Raw genomic sequence first — 14,396 nt, 5'->3', positions numbered from 1 at the left:
ATACAAGTTCCACAGATAAAGTGTGAAAATCCTTTTTTGGAGTTGTCCTAATGCCAAGCAACACCCATGGCAATTCATCTGCCCAGTTGGGACTGTCCAAATGGGCTATTAAGGCTGATTTAAGGTGATGATGGAATTGTTCTACCATCCTGTTGGATTGCGGGTGGTAGGAGCTTATGTAATGAAGCCTAGAGCTGAGTAGCTGAGATACTGCCATCCATAACGAAGATGCAAACTGAGGTCCTCTGCCAGAAGTGATGCGTGCTGGTAGACCGAAGCGAGTCACCCAAGAATTAAGGAATGCTCGTGCACAAGAGTCCATAGAAGCATCTGCTATGGGGACTGCCTCAGGCCATCTCATAAACCTATCAATTACTGTGAAGAGGTAGTGATAGCCTCATGAAACTGAAATAGATCTCACAATGTACACATGGACATGACTGAAGCAGCAAGTTACCGGTGGGAAGGGTTGTAGCAGTGCTTTTATATGCCGATGGATTTTGCAAGCTACACAAGATTTGGCCATTTGCATGAAATCCTTCTTCAGACTGTGCCAAACAAATATGTCTGAAATCAGATGAACAGTCGATCTGATGGATGAAAAGACTGGACAAAATAAAAAATGTGACATCTCCACAAAGCTGGACCGTGGATGTCCTCTTGACACATCACAAAAGAGCAGCTTGCCATCAGCATCGATTTGCACATCCTTCCATTATAGGTTGATTATCAAGGTGCCCTGGTCCAAGAGGGTCAGCAACTTCCCACATGATCCACCACATACCAGTAAGTATGATGCTGTTAAAGCACTTTTAATACGAGTCTATGGTATGTCCTGTAGGGAAAGGGCAGCAAAGCTACTACATCTCGATGGGTTGGGAGACTGCGCCCCTTTAGAATTAATGGATGAAATGCTGTTCCTGGCAGCTGGCGAAAGTCCCAATATGTGATTTGAGAAGCTATTTTTAGAGCGAATGCCTGATGATATTATGCTCTTGTTATCCAAGTGTTTATTTGAAGACACAAGGGCTGTAGCAGCAGAGGCAGACATTCTATGGTTGGCTTAAAAGGACAGCAAGGAAAGACAAGTCTCTGCAAGCAACCCCTCCACTCTTGTACAATTTGCAAACACCCCAAAATGGACAAACAACTTTAGACATCTCATCTTGGTGTTATCACAGACATTGGAGAGTAAATGCCCTCAAGCGCTTTCCACCTTGCTTGTTTGTGGGAAATGCCCAGGCCAACTACCAGTAAGGACTGTGGCAGTTGGCGAAAAACCTGCAAACCTACTGTATATATGAGACCAGTTGTCCCAGTGAAAATTTCTGGTGGTCATGGGTTCCGAAGTTAGTGTAATTCCATCCACCAGTTTTCACACATGCATTCTACCCCAGACCTGCAAATACGAGCAGTTAACAGCTGCAACAATCTGACCTTTGGCACCAGGAAGATGAATGTCAAGTTTGAGAATCATCTTTACACTTGGGCATTTATTAGAGGAAAAGTATCCTGTGCTTTGCTGGGTAGATTTTCTTCAGGCTCATTCATCCTCGTTGACTAAAAAAGGGTGTCAGGTAATAGATGGAACTACTTTTCAGACCATCCCTCTGGCAGACTCCTATACCCCTGCTCTGCACCTTCAGACATTAAGTAGACCAGTGGATGTTGGAAGATTTCCCTGAAATTACAACTCTACAATTTTCTGCCTCCACTGCAAAGCACAGTGTTACTCACCACATTTATCCATGCTAAAGCGCGTTGCTTGCTTCCAGAGAAGCTGTGTTTAGCCAATGCATCCCCATTATATATGGTCCCAAAACACAATGGAAGTTGGCGACCACATGAAGATTACAGGCGGCTTAATGATGCCACCATTCTGGATCATATTCAGGATTTCTTGGCTAATTTGCATGGAGCAAAGATCTTCTCCAAAATAGGATTGGGGCGTGGCTATCACTAAGTACTCGTAGAGCGGAAGACAGTCCAAAATCAGCAATTATTACCCCATTTGGGTTGTTTGAATTTTTACGAATGTCATTTGGATTAAAGAATGCTGCTCAATCATTTCAACTGCCGATGGATGCTTTAGGACGTGGTATGACCAATGTTTTCATTTACGTCAATGACATTTTAGTGGCCAGTGCAACGAAGGAAGGACATTTGGAACATTTTAGTGCACTTTTTAATTCATCTTCAAGAATTTGGATTGGCTGTAGCTGGCCGGGGTCAATCCCGCACACAATGGGCCACATCGCCGTAGCAAACAGCCTGCACGGCAGGGCACAGGGGCTTCCCCCCAGCGTGTAGAAATTCCAGGCTGTAGGAACGCATTACCAGGGGAACAGCCAGGCCTCACAGCAGCATTAAGACATCACTCCTGTGATCCTGTCGTCTCCCCTAAAAAGGAACGCGTGAGTTTTAGATAAACGACAGTGACTGGTTTCCTTGCTTGGTGTGGACAGCATTTATTTCAGCAGTTCTGCCTTCGGCAGTGCTACAGTGATGACCCCGAACAGGTTCTAATATTTTAGAACCCACAACACACAGCAAGATGAATCCTGCCAATTCATCCATAGCCCAAGTGATTGCCACCAATGGATCTCCCGCAGCAGTTTTTAAACGTCCACTTGCCACCATTGTAGCTGGCTACAACTTTCAGAATCAGTTTGCCCTGTGAAGAATAACAACTGAGGACATGAAGTTCTGGCACATGGTCAGCAACTTAGACCCTGCCACAGCAGCGATAGTCATCCCGTTCGTCAACAACCCACTCGTGGACGGCATGCACATGTTTAAATGGTTTTTGCTCGAGTCATTTTAACTTTGCCGGCACGAAAAGGCCATTCAGGTGCTTGACACGTAGGGCCTAGGCGATCGCAACTCCTCAGAATTGATGCAGGAGCGAGAGGCCCTCGCAGACAAAGTGCTTCCTGTTTGAGGCCCAGTTCCTTTCCAAGTTGCCGGTCCACGTTGTCGCTGCCATTTCCAACATGGACTTTGCCGAATCGCACCTCGTGGCGAGAGAAGTAGACTGGCTCTTCCACACTCCGCAACCCGACTCCATCCATGTGCAGCCCATTTATGTAATTGGAGCAAAAGCACACCCCTTGGCAACCTTGTGTGCTCCTATGGCGGCCATCGCAGCAGCCCAGCCACAAAACAGCAGGGCACTGCTACAACCAGTCGGTGGGGCTGCAATGCCCAGTGGTGCATACTGCCTTGTACCTTTTCAGGCAGCAAACCCAGTCCAATGAAGGGAAACGAGAAAGCCAGCCACTGTTAGTAGCCTCAGTGGTTGGCTCCAGAAAATGCCTGCTTTATCTTTGAGACTTGAAGGCCCGGTGACTCCAGGCAGAAATCAGCCTAGTTCTGCCCATGTTCTTTGAGCAGAAGAACAATGCCTGAGGCCTACCCAAACAGTCTGCCAACGGTTCAACCATCCCCACATATGGGACCATTCACACCGAGAATGCTGTTTTCAGATGAGACTGTACTGTCACCTCAGTAGGCCAGGCTCTCCATGAAGCAGATTTCCTTCAGGCGAGCGAACTCCTGGTCGACCTCAACTGATGCTGGCTGGTTAATGCCACCACCTTCCAGGTTCTCCCCCCTCACACTGTGCCAACGCATTTTCCAGCCTTTGGGAGTCCATGTTCTTGAACAAAGTGAGTATACCGCACTCCTCACCAACTTCCCCACTCTCCTAGCTCCCAACTTTCATGATGCAGAACCAGCAAATGGTGTGCGAGACCACCGGACCACCCATGTATGCGCGGGCACAGCAAATGCCCCAAGATAAGCTCCACCAAGCCAAGCACAAGTTTGCCATGATGGAGGAATTGGGGATTGTCCACTGTTCCAACAGCCTGTGGGCTTCGCCACTACACACTGTCCAAAAGAACTTTGACGGCTGGCGTCCTGCCGGCTCAATGATGCAACAGAACCGGACAGATACCCCATCCCACACATACAGGATTTTGCCGCATGGCTCCAAGGTGCCCAGATTTTTATCAAAGTTGACCTGGTGAAGGGCTACCACCAGATCTCAATGCACCAGAATGATGTCTGGAAAACAGCCCTGTTTGGCCTCTGAGTCCCTGAGAATGCCATTCAGGCCGAAAAAAGCCGCAAATATTCCAGCACCTCACGGACGTAATGGCAAGAGACCTGGAGGGGATTTTCGTGTTACCTGCACAACATCCTCATTGCCAGCGCAGATCCCAGGACCCACAATGAACATTTAAAATGCCTGTTTGCCTGACTGCAGACTTTTGAGCTAAACATCAACCCATCCAAGTGCCAGTTCAGTTTGTCCACCATCAACTTCCTTGGGCACCGCATCTCCAGCAAAGGAACAACACCTTTGCCTGACAAGGTTGAGGCCATTTGGAACTCTCCCAGTCCCAAAGCCTGCAAGAGTTCCTTGGGATGATGAATTTCTATCATCACTTTCTCCCAGGAGCAGCAGCCAGCAATGTGGCCCTTCTTCCATCTGTTTAAGTTGGATATCAAGGAGCCCAGCTGGTCTGTTGAAGTATTCCAGGCATTTGAGATGACCAAAACAGCACTCTCCAAAGCCATGTTCCTGACACACCCAGATCCAGACTTACTCCTGTCATTAACAACAGATGCCTCAAACCTGGCAGTGGGGGCAGTGCTGCAACAGTGGGTGGATCACTAGTAGCAGCCAATCGCTTTCTTCAGTAAACACCTCCGACGACCCGAACTAAAGTGCAGCGCTTTTGATCGTGAACTGCTCGCAATGTACCTGGCCATACGCCATTTCCGGAACATCCTTGAAGGCCGAGTGTTCACGGCCTACATGGACACAAGCCGCTGGTGCGAGTGCTGGGCAGTCTCGAACCCCTTGTCGGCAAGGCAACAATGACACATCATAATCTCTGAATAAACAACAGATATCCGCCAAGTAGCAGGGAAGTCCAACGTGGTAGCTGACACACTGTCCAGGCCAATGATCTCTGGGTGACAGGTGGCATCGATACAGTTCAGTTCGCCATGGACCAGGCTGAAGATGCTGACACACAGGCATCGTGCACTGCCATCATCAGCCTACAAATTAGGAGTATGCGTCAGATCCAGGAGGCCCAACACTCCTGTACGATATGTCTACAGGCCACCCCAGGCCAATCCTGCCTGCGACCTGAAGACAGCGGGTATTCAATCAAGTGCATGGACTCTCTCACCTTTCCAACAGTCTGCCTAATTTCAGACAGGTTCATATGGCACAGGCTTCAGTGCAAAGTTTCACTTTGGGCAAAAATGTGTGTATAATGCCAATGAGCCAAAGTCCATCTGCACACTAAAGATCTAGTGCAACTTTTCCTGCTCACAGCCGACAGATTCGACCATGTGCACATTGTAGGGCCCCTTCCCATTAGTCACCGTGGTCGACCGCTTTACATGCTAGCCAGAAGCAATGCCATACTGGCCTGTGACACAGAGACTTGTGTAAGAGCCTTTACCTCAGTGGTTTGCCCATTTTGGTGTCCCTTCCCACAAAACTTCAGACTGGGGAGCCCAGTTTACCTCTGCTCTAGGTGATCATGGCCAAATTCTGCAGCAGCTAGCTACGCCACACAACCGTCTACCACCCACAATCCAATGGGCTGGTAGAGCGCTTTCACTGCCATCTAAAAGCAGCCCTCCAATCACAGCTGCATGGGCCCAAATGAATGGATGAATGCCCATGGATCCTGCTGGGTATCTGCAGAGCACCTACAGAGGGCCTCCCCACCTCATCAGTGGAAATGGTAGATGACACATCACTCTTCATCCCAGGTGACATTCATTTCGACTCCACTGAACCACCACCGAACTCCCTGATCATCCTACAGCGGCTGAGGAACCATGCTGCCACCACCCACAGGACACCAACCAGCCATGTCCCACAAGAACAAAGCCACGGACTGTCTTTGTAAGGCAGGGCAAACCAGGTACCCCCCTGCAGTGCCCTTACGAAGGGCCTTTCAAGGTACTGAGAAGGAAGGGAGTTGTATACAGGCAGGACATGTTTAGTCGACCACTTCAAGAAAGTCCACTTGGATTGTTCAGAGCTTTTCCGTGTCCCTACACTATGGCACTGAGGGCACACGCCCAAAGAGATTGTGATTCTGGGGGGGGGGGGGGGAACCCAGCACATGATGCGCCCAGTGCGGCAGGGCACAGAACTTCCAGGCTGTAGGAGCGCGTTGCCAGATCAGGCCTCACATCAGCATTATGACATCAATCCCGTGAGCCTGTCACCTCCACTAAAAAGGAACACACGTGGTTTGAATAAATGGCAGTTACTGGTTTACTTGCCTTTAGCAGTGTTACATGACCATTAATCCAGATAAATGTGTTTTGGACAAGAAACAATCGATTTCTTGGGGCATAGTATTACTCAGGGGCATAGGAAGGCAATAATCCTGTTCCCATCCAAAGTTCAGACAATTACCAAATACTCAAAACCTGCTACGGTTAAAAGCCAACAGAAATTCTAAGAAATGGTAAATTTTTAATGACGGTTTCTTCTCAAATCATGAAGCCTCTTTCTGATTTACTGTCCAGAAGCGCCAGAACTATCCACTGGACTGAACCAACACCCTCTTGAAGACAAAAAATTTGCTGACTCATGCCTCTATGCTCAGCTACCCAGTTTTAAATGCAGCCACCGCCCTTTCTATAGACACTTCAGATATGCCCATAGGAGGTGCACTTCATCAACTTGCAATCTTTGTGAAGCAGAGAATACAGTGCTTTTGATAAAGAGCTTTTGGCCTTTCACTTCCATTTTTCACGAACCTACAATTGAAAGATATCCAATTTGTAGTTCATGGCAAACTACTCCTCTGTGATCTTTTCTTCTTTGGCTTGGCTTCGCGGACGAAGATTTATGGAAGGGGTAAAAAGTCCACGTCAGCTGCAGGCTCGTTTGTGGCTGACCAGTCCGATGCGGGACAGGCAGACACGATTGCAGCGGTTGCAAGGGAAAATTGGTTGGTTGGGGTTGGGTGTTGGGTTTTTCCTCCTTTGCCTTTTGTCAGTGAGGTGGGCTCTGCGGTCTTCTTCAAAGGAGGCTGCTGCCCGCCAAACTGTGAGGCGCCAAGATGCACGGTTTGAGGCGTTATCAGCCCACTGGCGGTGGTCAATGTGGCAGGCACCAAGAGATTTCTTTAGGCAGTCCTTGTACCTTTTCTTTGGTGCACCTCTGTCACGGTGGCCAGTGGAGAGCTCGCCATATAATACGATCTTGGGAAGGCGATGGTCCTCCATTCTGGAGACGTGACCCATCCAGCGCAGCTGGATCTTCAGCAGCGTGGACTCGATGCTGTCGACCTCTGCCATCTCGAGTACCTCGACGTTAGGGGTGTGAGCGCTCCAATGGATGTTGAGGATGGAGCGGAGACAACGCTGGTGGAAGCGTTCTAGGAGCCGTAGGTGGTGCCGGTAGAGGACCCATGATTCGGAGCCGAACAGGAGTGTGGGTATGACAACGGCTCTGTATACGCTTATCTTTGTGAGGTTTTTCAGTTGGTTGTTTTTCCAGACTCTTTTGTGTAGTCTTCCAAAGGCGCTATTTGCCTTGGCGAGTCTGTTGTCTATCTCATTGTCGATCCTTGCATCTGATGAAAGGACTCTACATCACCTTTGTTGACCTCACCAAAGCCTTCGACACCGTGAGCAGGATAGGGCTTTGGCAAATACTAGAGCGCATCGGATGTCCCCCAAAGTTCCTCAACATGATTATCCAACTGCACGAAAACCAACAAGGTCGGGTCAGATACAGCAATGAGCTCTCTGAACCCTTCTCCATTAACAATGGCGTGAAGCAAGGCTGTGTTCTCGCACCAACCCTCTTTTCAATCTTCTTCAGCATGATGCTGAACCAAGCCATGAAAGACCCCAACAATGAAGACGCTGTTTACATCCGGTACCGCACGGATGGCAGTCTCTTCAATCTGAGGCGCCTGCAAGCTCACACCAAGACACAAGAGAAACTTGTCCGTGAACTACTCTTTGCAGATGATGCCGCTTTAGTTGCCCATTCAGAGCCAGCTCTTCAGCGCTTGACGTCCTGCTTTGCGGAAACTGCCAAAATGTTTGGCCTGGAAGTCAGCCTGAAGAAAACTGAGGTCCTCCATCAGCCAGCTCCCCACCATGACTACCAGCCCCCCCACATCTCCATCGGGCACACAAAACTCAAAACGGTCAACCAGTTTACCTATCTCGGCTGCACCATTTCATCAGATGCAAGGATCGACAATGAGATAGACAACAGACTCGCCAAGGCAAATAGCGCCTTTGGAAGACTACACAAAAGAGTCTGGAAAAACAACCAACTGAAAAACCTCACACGGGATACCCACGCCTAGTAGTTCCGGCATCATGGAAATGTCAAATGTTCAACTCTGTTCTTGGTCTCTCACATCCATTGATTAGATCAACAATTCATATAGTTTCTGACAGGTTTGTGTGGCACAGTCTTAAAAAAAGACATTACACAAATGGTGAGGTCTTGCATTGCCTGCCAGAAAGCAAAAGTTCAGCGGCATACTAAAGCACCACTGCAGTCCTTCCCAGCAGTTACTCATCAATTTGCTCATGACCATGTGGACATTGTTGCCCTGCTTCCTGTTTTTAATAGGATACTGTTATCTTTTTACAGTAATAGACAGGTTTATGTGATGGCCCAAGGCCGTGTCTGTGGGAGATGCTACAGCAGGAGTGCTTGGGCGCTCCTCGGTTCTTGGGTGTCTCGTTTTTGTTTACCAGCACATTACTTCAGATAGAGGACCACAATTTACTTCCTCGCTGTGGGCGACCTTCTCTTGCTTGCTCAGGTCAACAATTCATCATACAAATGGCTATCATGCTCAGGCTAATGGAATGGTGGAAAGATTTCATCGACATCTCAAGACAGCTTTGATGACTCGGTTAGACGGCCTGAACTGGGCTGATGAGCTGCCCTGGGTATTACTGGGCATTAGAATAATACCAAAGGAGGACCTCCAAGCTTCATCTGTAAAGCTCATGTATGACGCACCTTTGGTGTTCGCAGGGGAATTTGTCCCCTAACATTCTAACTCCAAGGATAATCCTAAGGAACTGTTGACCAAGCTAAGGGAGACCATAGGAAAATTAACCCCTATACCTCCATCTTTGCATGGAGAATACTTTTCCTTTGTGCCTGAAGACTTCAAAAATTGCAAATACGTCTTTGAACATAGGTGAACACTTGGTCAACCTTAGTAGACGTCTTACAAAAGGCCTTATAGGATAATCAAACAAACTAGGTCAATATGTATTTTGGACATTGGAGGGAAACCACAGTCTTTCACTGTTGAAAGGCTTAAACTAGCTTGCATGGAGAAGTCTTCCCCATTGCAGCAGCCAACAGTTAGTCGCAGAGGATGACCACCTAAAAGACAGACAAACCTTTCTGCCGGTTCAGGGGGCGGTGTGTAGCGATGCTAAGGTGGCACTATAACTTCCAGAAGGCATCGAGCCAACGATATGATGCCACCGCATGTCGGGCGCATGATTCAGGCTTTAAAAGTTTGCGTGGTATTTGAAGAGTAAATCCGTTTCATACACTCTAAAAATGCCATGCATGGTTATTTCATCGAGTCCACAGCAATTCCAGTGACCACAAGATAATTGTTCGAATGAAGCTGAATTATTATCAATAAATAAATCTTGAAAATAATTGATACCCAACAAGCCATTCATAAAAAAAACAGAATCTTGCACAGAAGGTGGGAAAAAAATAAGAAATTATAGGGCTAGCAAGTAAAAATCTGATATCCAAAATTTTTCTAAATTGAAACCAAATTCTTAAAATATGCTTAACAACAAAATTATCAGTTAATTTTGATAATGGTACTCCAAGTTTTAAAATAAGAGAATATATTTTTTAGTAGTGTTTATTTCTAAATTACTCCAATATGAAATGTCCATTCCCTCCTTATAATGAATCCAAAAAATTATACATCTAATATTAGCTGCTCAATAGTAAAATCTAAAATTAGGCAAAGCCAAACCACCTTTCTTTTTAAGGTTTTGATGGAAAACTACTTAGATGAGGACACTTATTTTTCTAAATATATGAGGAAATAATAATAAAAAGTTTTATGAACAAAAAAAATAGGAACAGCTTGAAAAATATATAAAAACTTGGGCAAGATATTCATCTTAATAACATTAATTCATCTAATTAAGGAGACCACTGAGGTAAAGACTTCATTAAAGTAAGAAAATTCTCTTTAAACATATTATTGTAATCTTTCGGACAACGGCAGAACTAATGTTCGGGAGATATTTGAGGACTGACAATCCTGGATAAAAGGTTAGACACCTATAGTTACATAAAAATGAGAATTCTTTCAATGTTGATGAAAAAGTACAACAAATAGGAGCTGGTAAAAACTGCAGTCAATGTATGCGAGCACTTGTCAAGCATATGCATTTTCCATTTACACTCCTAGCCGTCAATGAAATTGGAAGTTTTCAAATTCATATCTACAGGAATGCCTAGATACTCTTTCTGTTGTGATGAATAGTAAATGAGGAAATAGTGAAAAGACCCTTTGAAGCTACTTTGAATGTCAAGGTTATCTTGGAGATGGAGTGTAACTTTGATGATTATGCGGCACAGTAACAATAATAAAAATATTGATTATGGCATTAGACCTGAAGATGGGATTTCAAGGGGCAATAACTTCAAGGCAAATAAAGGATTTAAACAGGAACTTGCAAATAAACATAAAGTTGCTAAAACACCTCAAACTCTTGAGACAATAGTTTAAAAGTGGGGCATAATAATGAGGCATAGATCATGGTCTTTTCTCAGGTAGGAAAGTCTAAAACTAGAGGGGATTGGTTAAAAATAAAGGAGGGGCGGGGAAAGAAGAGAGATTTAAAGGGAACCTAAGTGGAAAGTTATCCAGAGAGGGCGGTGCATACAGTATACGGATTGAACTAACAGAGGAAGGTAGTTTATAACATTCTTATTGGCACAGGTATATGGATAGGAAAAGATTAAACGGGATATGGACCAAGCCCAAAGAAGTGGGATTGATTCAATATGGACGAGTTGGCTGAAGAGTCTGTATTTTTGTTGTAATAGGCTTACATTTTGTGCCTGCAAGGTTACTAACTACTAATTTGAATTCGTCCAGCAGAATTCGCATAGCACCTAGATGTTTTTTTCCCGACGACTGAGAACCATTTGTAATCACCATTACGCAAAACCAAACGACTATGCAAAGACCTGGGAATTTTTTTTCCCCCCTTCTCATTTTTTTTGCGCTTTCCTCATTTGGCGCCAAATCGCAAGAATTTTGGCGGTCGCATACGAGCCCCGGGCAAAAACGTGTTCCCTACTATAGGATTTTCATCCGTTCAGATTCACGGATGGAAAATAACGGTTGGAAGATTGTTGACACGTGGAATTTTAATAATTATTTGATTGATGAAGTATCGTTTGGCATTGAATCGAAACGTTCTATTCTGGAAGTAACTGCGTGACAAACATATGAAGTTCTTGCGAAAGATGCAACTTGACATGGTGGAAAGGATAATTAAAATTCAGGAGTAACTATTGTAAAACTGGCAGAACAGTTAACATTCTTCATGAAATACAAGTATCTCGATTCCTTCCGCATATTTAAGGAAGGACACTACTTTTAAAGAAACAAGTCACGAATTTTACTTTTTTATAAAATTGTTCGTCCCATCTTTAAAACGTTGACAGAATAGAAACAGGATACTATGCCAGTAACTAGTTTGTGGATAGGTGCAAACTTACAGTTGAATTAGACCCAATTTCTCATTGATTGTATTTTTTCCCGAATATTAAACCTGATCCTTTCCTGCATTGAATATTAATTGTATCTTTTGAAAAATGTGGATAGGGAGCATCATCGAGATTTGCATCCCTTCAAACCTGGTTTTGGCTTTGATGTCCAGCGTGCGTTGACACTATCGAGATGTGAATCATTTTAATTTACCTGAGTTTTTAAACGCATCCTTCTCGCTCTGTTGACGAGCCTTGTGAAGCTAATGGGCACTGAGCGCTGTGGAATGTCGTCAAACTCGCGCGAAAGCCCCTCGCACTTGGTGTGCCCCACCCCCGGAGTCGGATGGAACCACGTGGGTGCCAAACAAAAATGCAGCTACGAACCCTCTTGACGCTTTATTGTCATAATATCCATTTTTTTTAAAGCAGTTGGCGTTCACTATCATTTAAGTCTCAAAAGCTGCTGTCCCGTTGAATCGTGTCGGCGAGAGCGTGCCCCCCTGCACGTGAGTTTCAGCCCCGGGCTCTGAAGAGGAGGCGCGGGCTCGCGGTGCCTTTCAACGGTCGCCTGTTGGATGCGCTTGGGCCACTTGCCCAGGTGCCGACCGGCGTTCTCAGGGCTCACACGACAACCACCCCTCAGTTCGGCCTCTCTCTCCGTCCTCCTCCTGCTGTAACTAGGGCAGCCACCTGGGCGTGGTTAGGGATAAATCTTCCAGGTCTGAGACTGAAATGATGTTGGTGTGTACATTTGTTTATTCAGGCGCTTTTCCCGCCAACTTTGGAAAGCGCACCTTGTCAAATAATTTGGTTAACTGTCGGATAGATTTCATTTTCCTCCACAGCTGTGTTTTGTTTTGGTTTTTTTTTCAGGCCTAAAGGTGTTGAATTTGTGTCAATATGCAGGAACATAAAGAAACCTTACTTCAAATTGTTAAACCTCATTGAAACGATAACCAACACCGTAAACAAAATTAACATTGAAATTTAGTTGGTTTCCCGTTCAGTTCATTTTTAAATAACTTTTAAACTGTATAAAAGGATGTTTTGTGTTGTATTTATCTGCCTACTACTGTAGGGCACTGCCAGGAACCACTGAGGAAACTTGCTGGCCCAGATCCCAGGATAGGAAAGGTGGCTCGACCTTTATGGCCCAGGACCACGGGGGAGGAGTCATAGGGTATGAGTCATCCGTGGGCGGGGCAGCTCCAAATATCCGGCAGACAATGATAACTATATACAATGAAGGATTTAATGGAACCTGTGTTTAAATGTTCTTATTAATACTGTAGATCAATTTTGTGTGTAAATATATATGGGATCCTTCACTGACGAATATACATTTCTGTGGCACTTTCATTTATAATTCAGATTGGATGTTCCTGCTTAGCAGAGAACTTTTAAAAAAAAAGCATGATATGGAAACTATCCTGAAGTATTAAAGTTCCAATTTGTTCAGAATTATATCTTCCTAATTGTACTGTATTTCAGATCAGTGGGTTTCAGAAAAAGCTGCATTCAGTTCAGATAATTTTCTCTTCACAGATGCTGATTGACTCACATTTACTATATTTTCTATTTTTATTTCAAATTTACAATACCTGAAGTATTATGCCCTTCAATTAGATTAACATTGTTCTATAATTTCTAAGATAAGTAGTTAACATAAGCCAAAGAATGTGTTGTATTCTTGCTCCAAGGACAACATAGCAGTGAAAGCACAAAAACAAAATAGTGTGATGGGTGGAAATTAAAAAAATTAGCAAATACAGTAAATCCCTGGTATCTGGCACCTGTGGGAATTGTTCGATGCTGGGTAAGTGTATTTTCTAGTTGCTTGAGACTCACTTTTACAATGCCCAACTAATAATACCTGCATTAAGAATAAACTGTTTAAAAGACATAATACAGTACTTACACTGAACAAAATTCATCATGAGTAGTCTGTGGTTAGAATCTGCATTTTAAAGCTGTGTTGTTAAAGAAAAATAAAGTAAACCCCTCTCGTCCCCTTCCACCCCAACCTTGTATCCAGCACCTATGGGGATTGATAGATGCTGGATAAGTGAATTTGCCCATTGCTTGAGAATGCACATTCCATGGATTGGCAAACTAGGGACGCCAATTTTAAACTTTAGTTTATTTTCTATTTTTTTTTTGTTGGTTGTTTGAATTCCAGATAATGGGGATTTTACTGTATGTGACTAAGGTTATGAAATATAGTGCTAACATGCATATTTATTGATATTTTAAAAAAGTTGAATTTCTAAAATTAGTCTTGACAGATGATTTATTATCAGTTATATGAATGAACAAGTTAAATATAATTTGTTAAATATAATTCTAGTTACTACACTATTCAAGGGGAGGAAATATTGTTCTATATTTAGCTCTCAGAATAAATAAATGAAAACCGTAAACCTCCAGATTATTCCTTTCATCAGTACTTTGTGGTGGATAACTTCATATTCAAAGTTAACCATAGAATTGAATCATGAAAACTTAGTATATGCTAGAAAACTTAACATAAGATTACTTTTGTGAACGTTATATACTTCTAGGAATACAAAGTTGTTTCTTTCCAAAGGCACAA

The 14,396-nt window shown here is 44.3% G+C and overlaps 2 protein-coding genes across 8 annotated transcripts in view; one reads left to right on the top strand and one right to left on the bottom strand.

The window, feature by feature from the left end:
- elavl4 (ELAV like neuron-specific RNA binding protein 4) overlaps positions 1–12,688 on the bottom strand; it is a 149,293-nt gene extending 136,605 nt beyond the window's left edge. The window contains exon 1 of one of the 2 annotated variants that reach the window (XM_069938580.1): positions 12,188–12,688. Coding sequence is in view for 1 of the 2 variants with exons in the window: in XM_069938576.1 (XP_069794677.1) it covers positions 12,015–12,032 (18 nt within the window). In the remaining variant the exon portion in view is untranslated. The other variant, XM_069938576.1, reaches the window with a different exon arrangement.
- agbl4 (AGBL carboxypeptidase 4) overlaps positions 12,329–14,396 on the top strand; it is a 294,365-nt gene continuing 292,297 nt past the window's right edge. For all 6 annotated transcript variants that reach the window (XR_011357831.1, XR_011357829.1, XM_069938586.1 and 3 more), the window contains exon 1: positions 12,329–12,544. Coding sequence is in view for 4 of the 6 variants with exons in the window: in XM_069938586.1 (XP_069794687.1) it covers positions 12,536–12,544 (9 nt within the window). In the remaining 2 variants the exon portion in view is untranslated. The remainder of the gene's footprint in view (positions 12,545–14,396) is intronic.

Source organism: Narcine bancroftii, chromosome 5 (assembly GCF_036971445.1).
Source record: "Narcine bancroftii isolate sNarBan1 chromosome 5, sNarBan1.hap1, whole genome shotgun sequence".
NCBI lineage: Eukaryota > Metazoa > Chordata > Chondrichthyes > Torpediniformes > Narcinidae > Narcine > Narcine bancroftii.
This window is presented reverse-complemented; position numbering and strand designations above follow the sequence as displayed.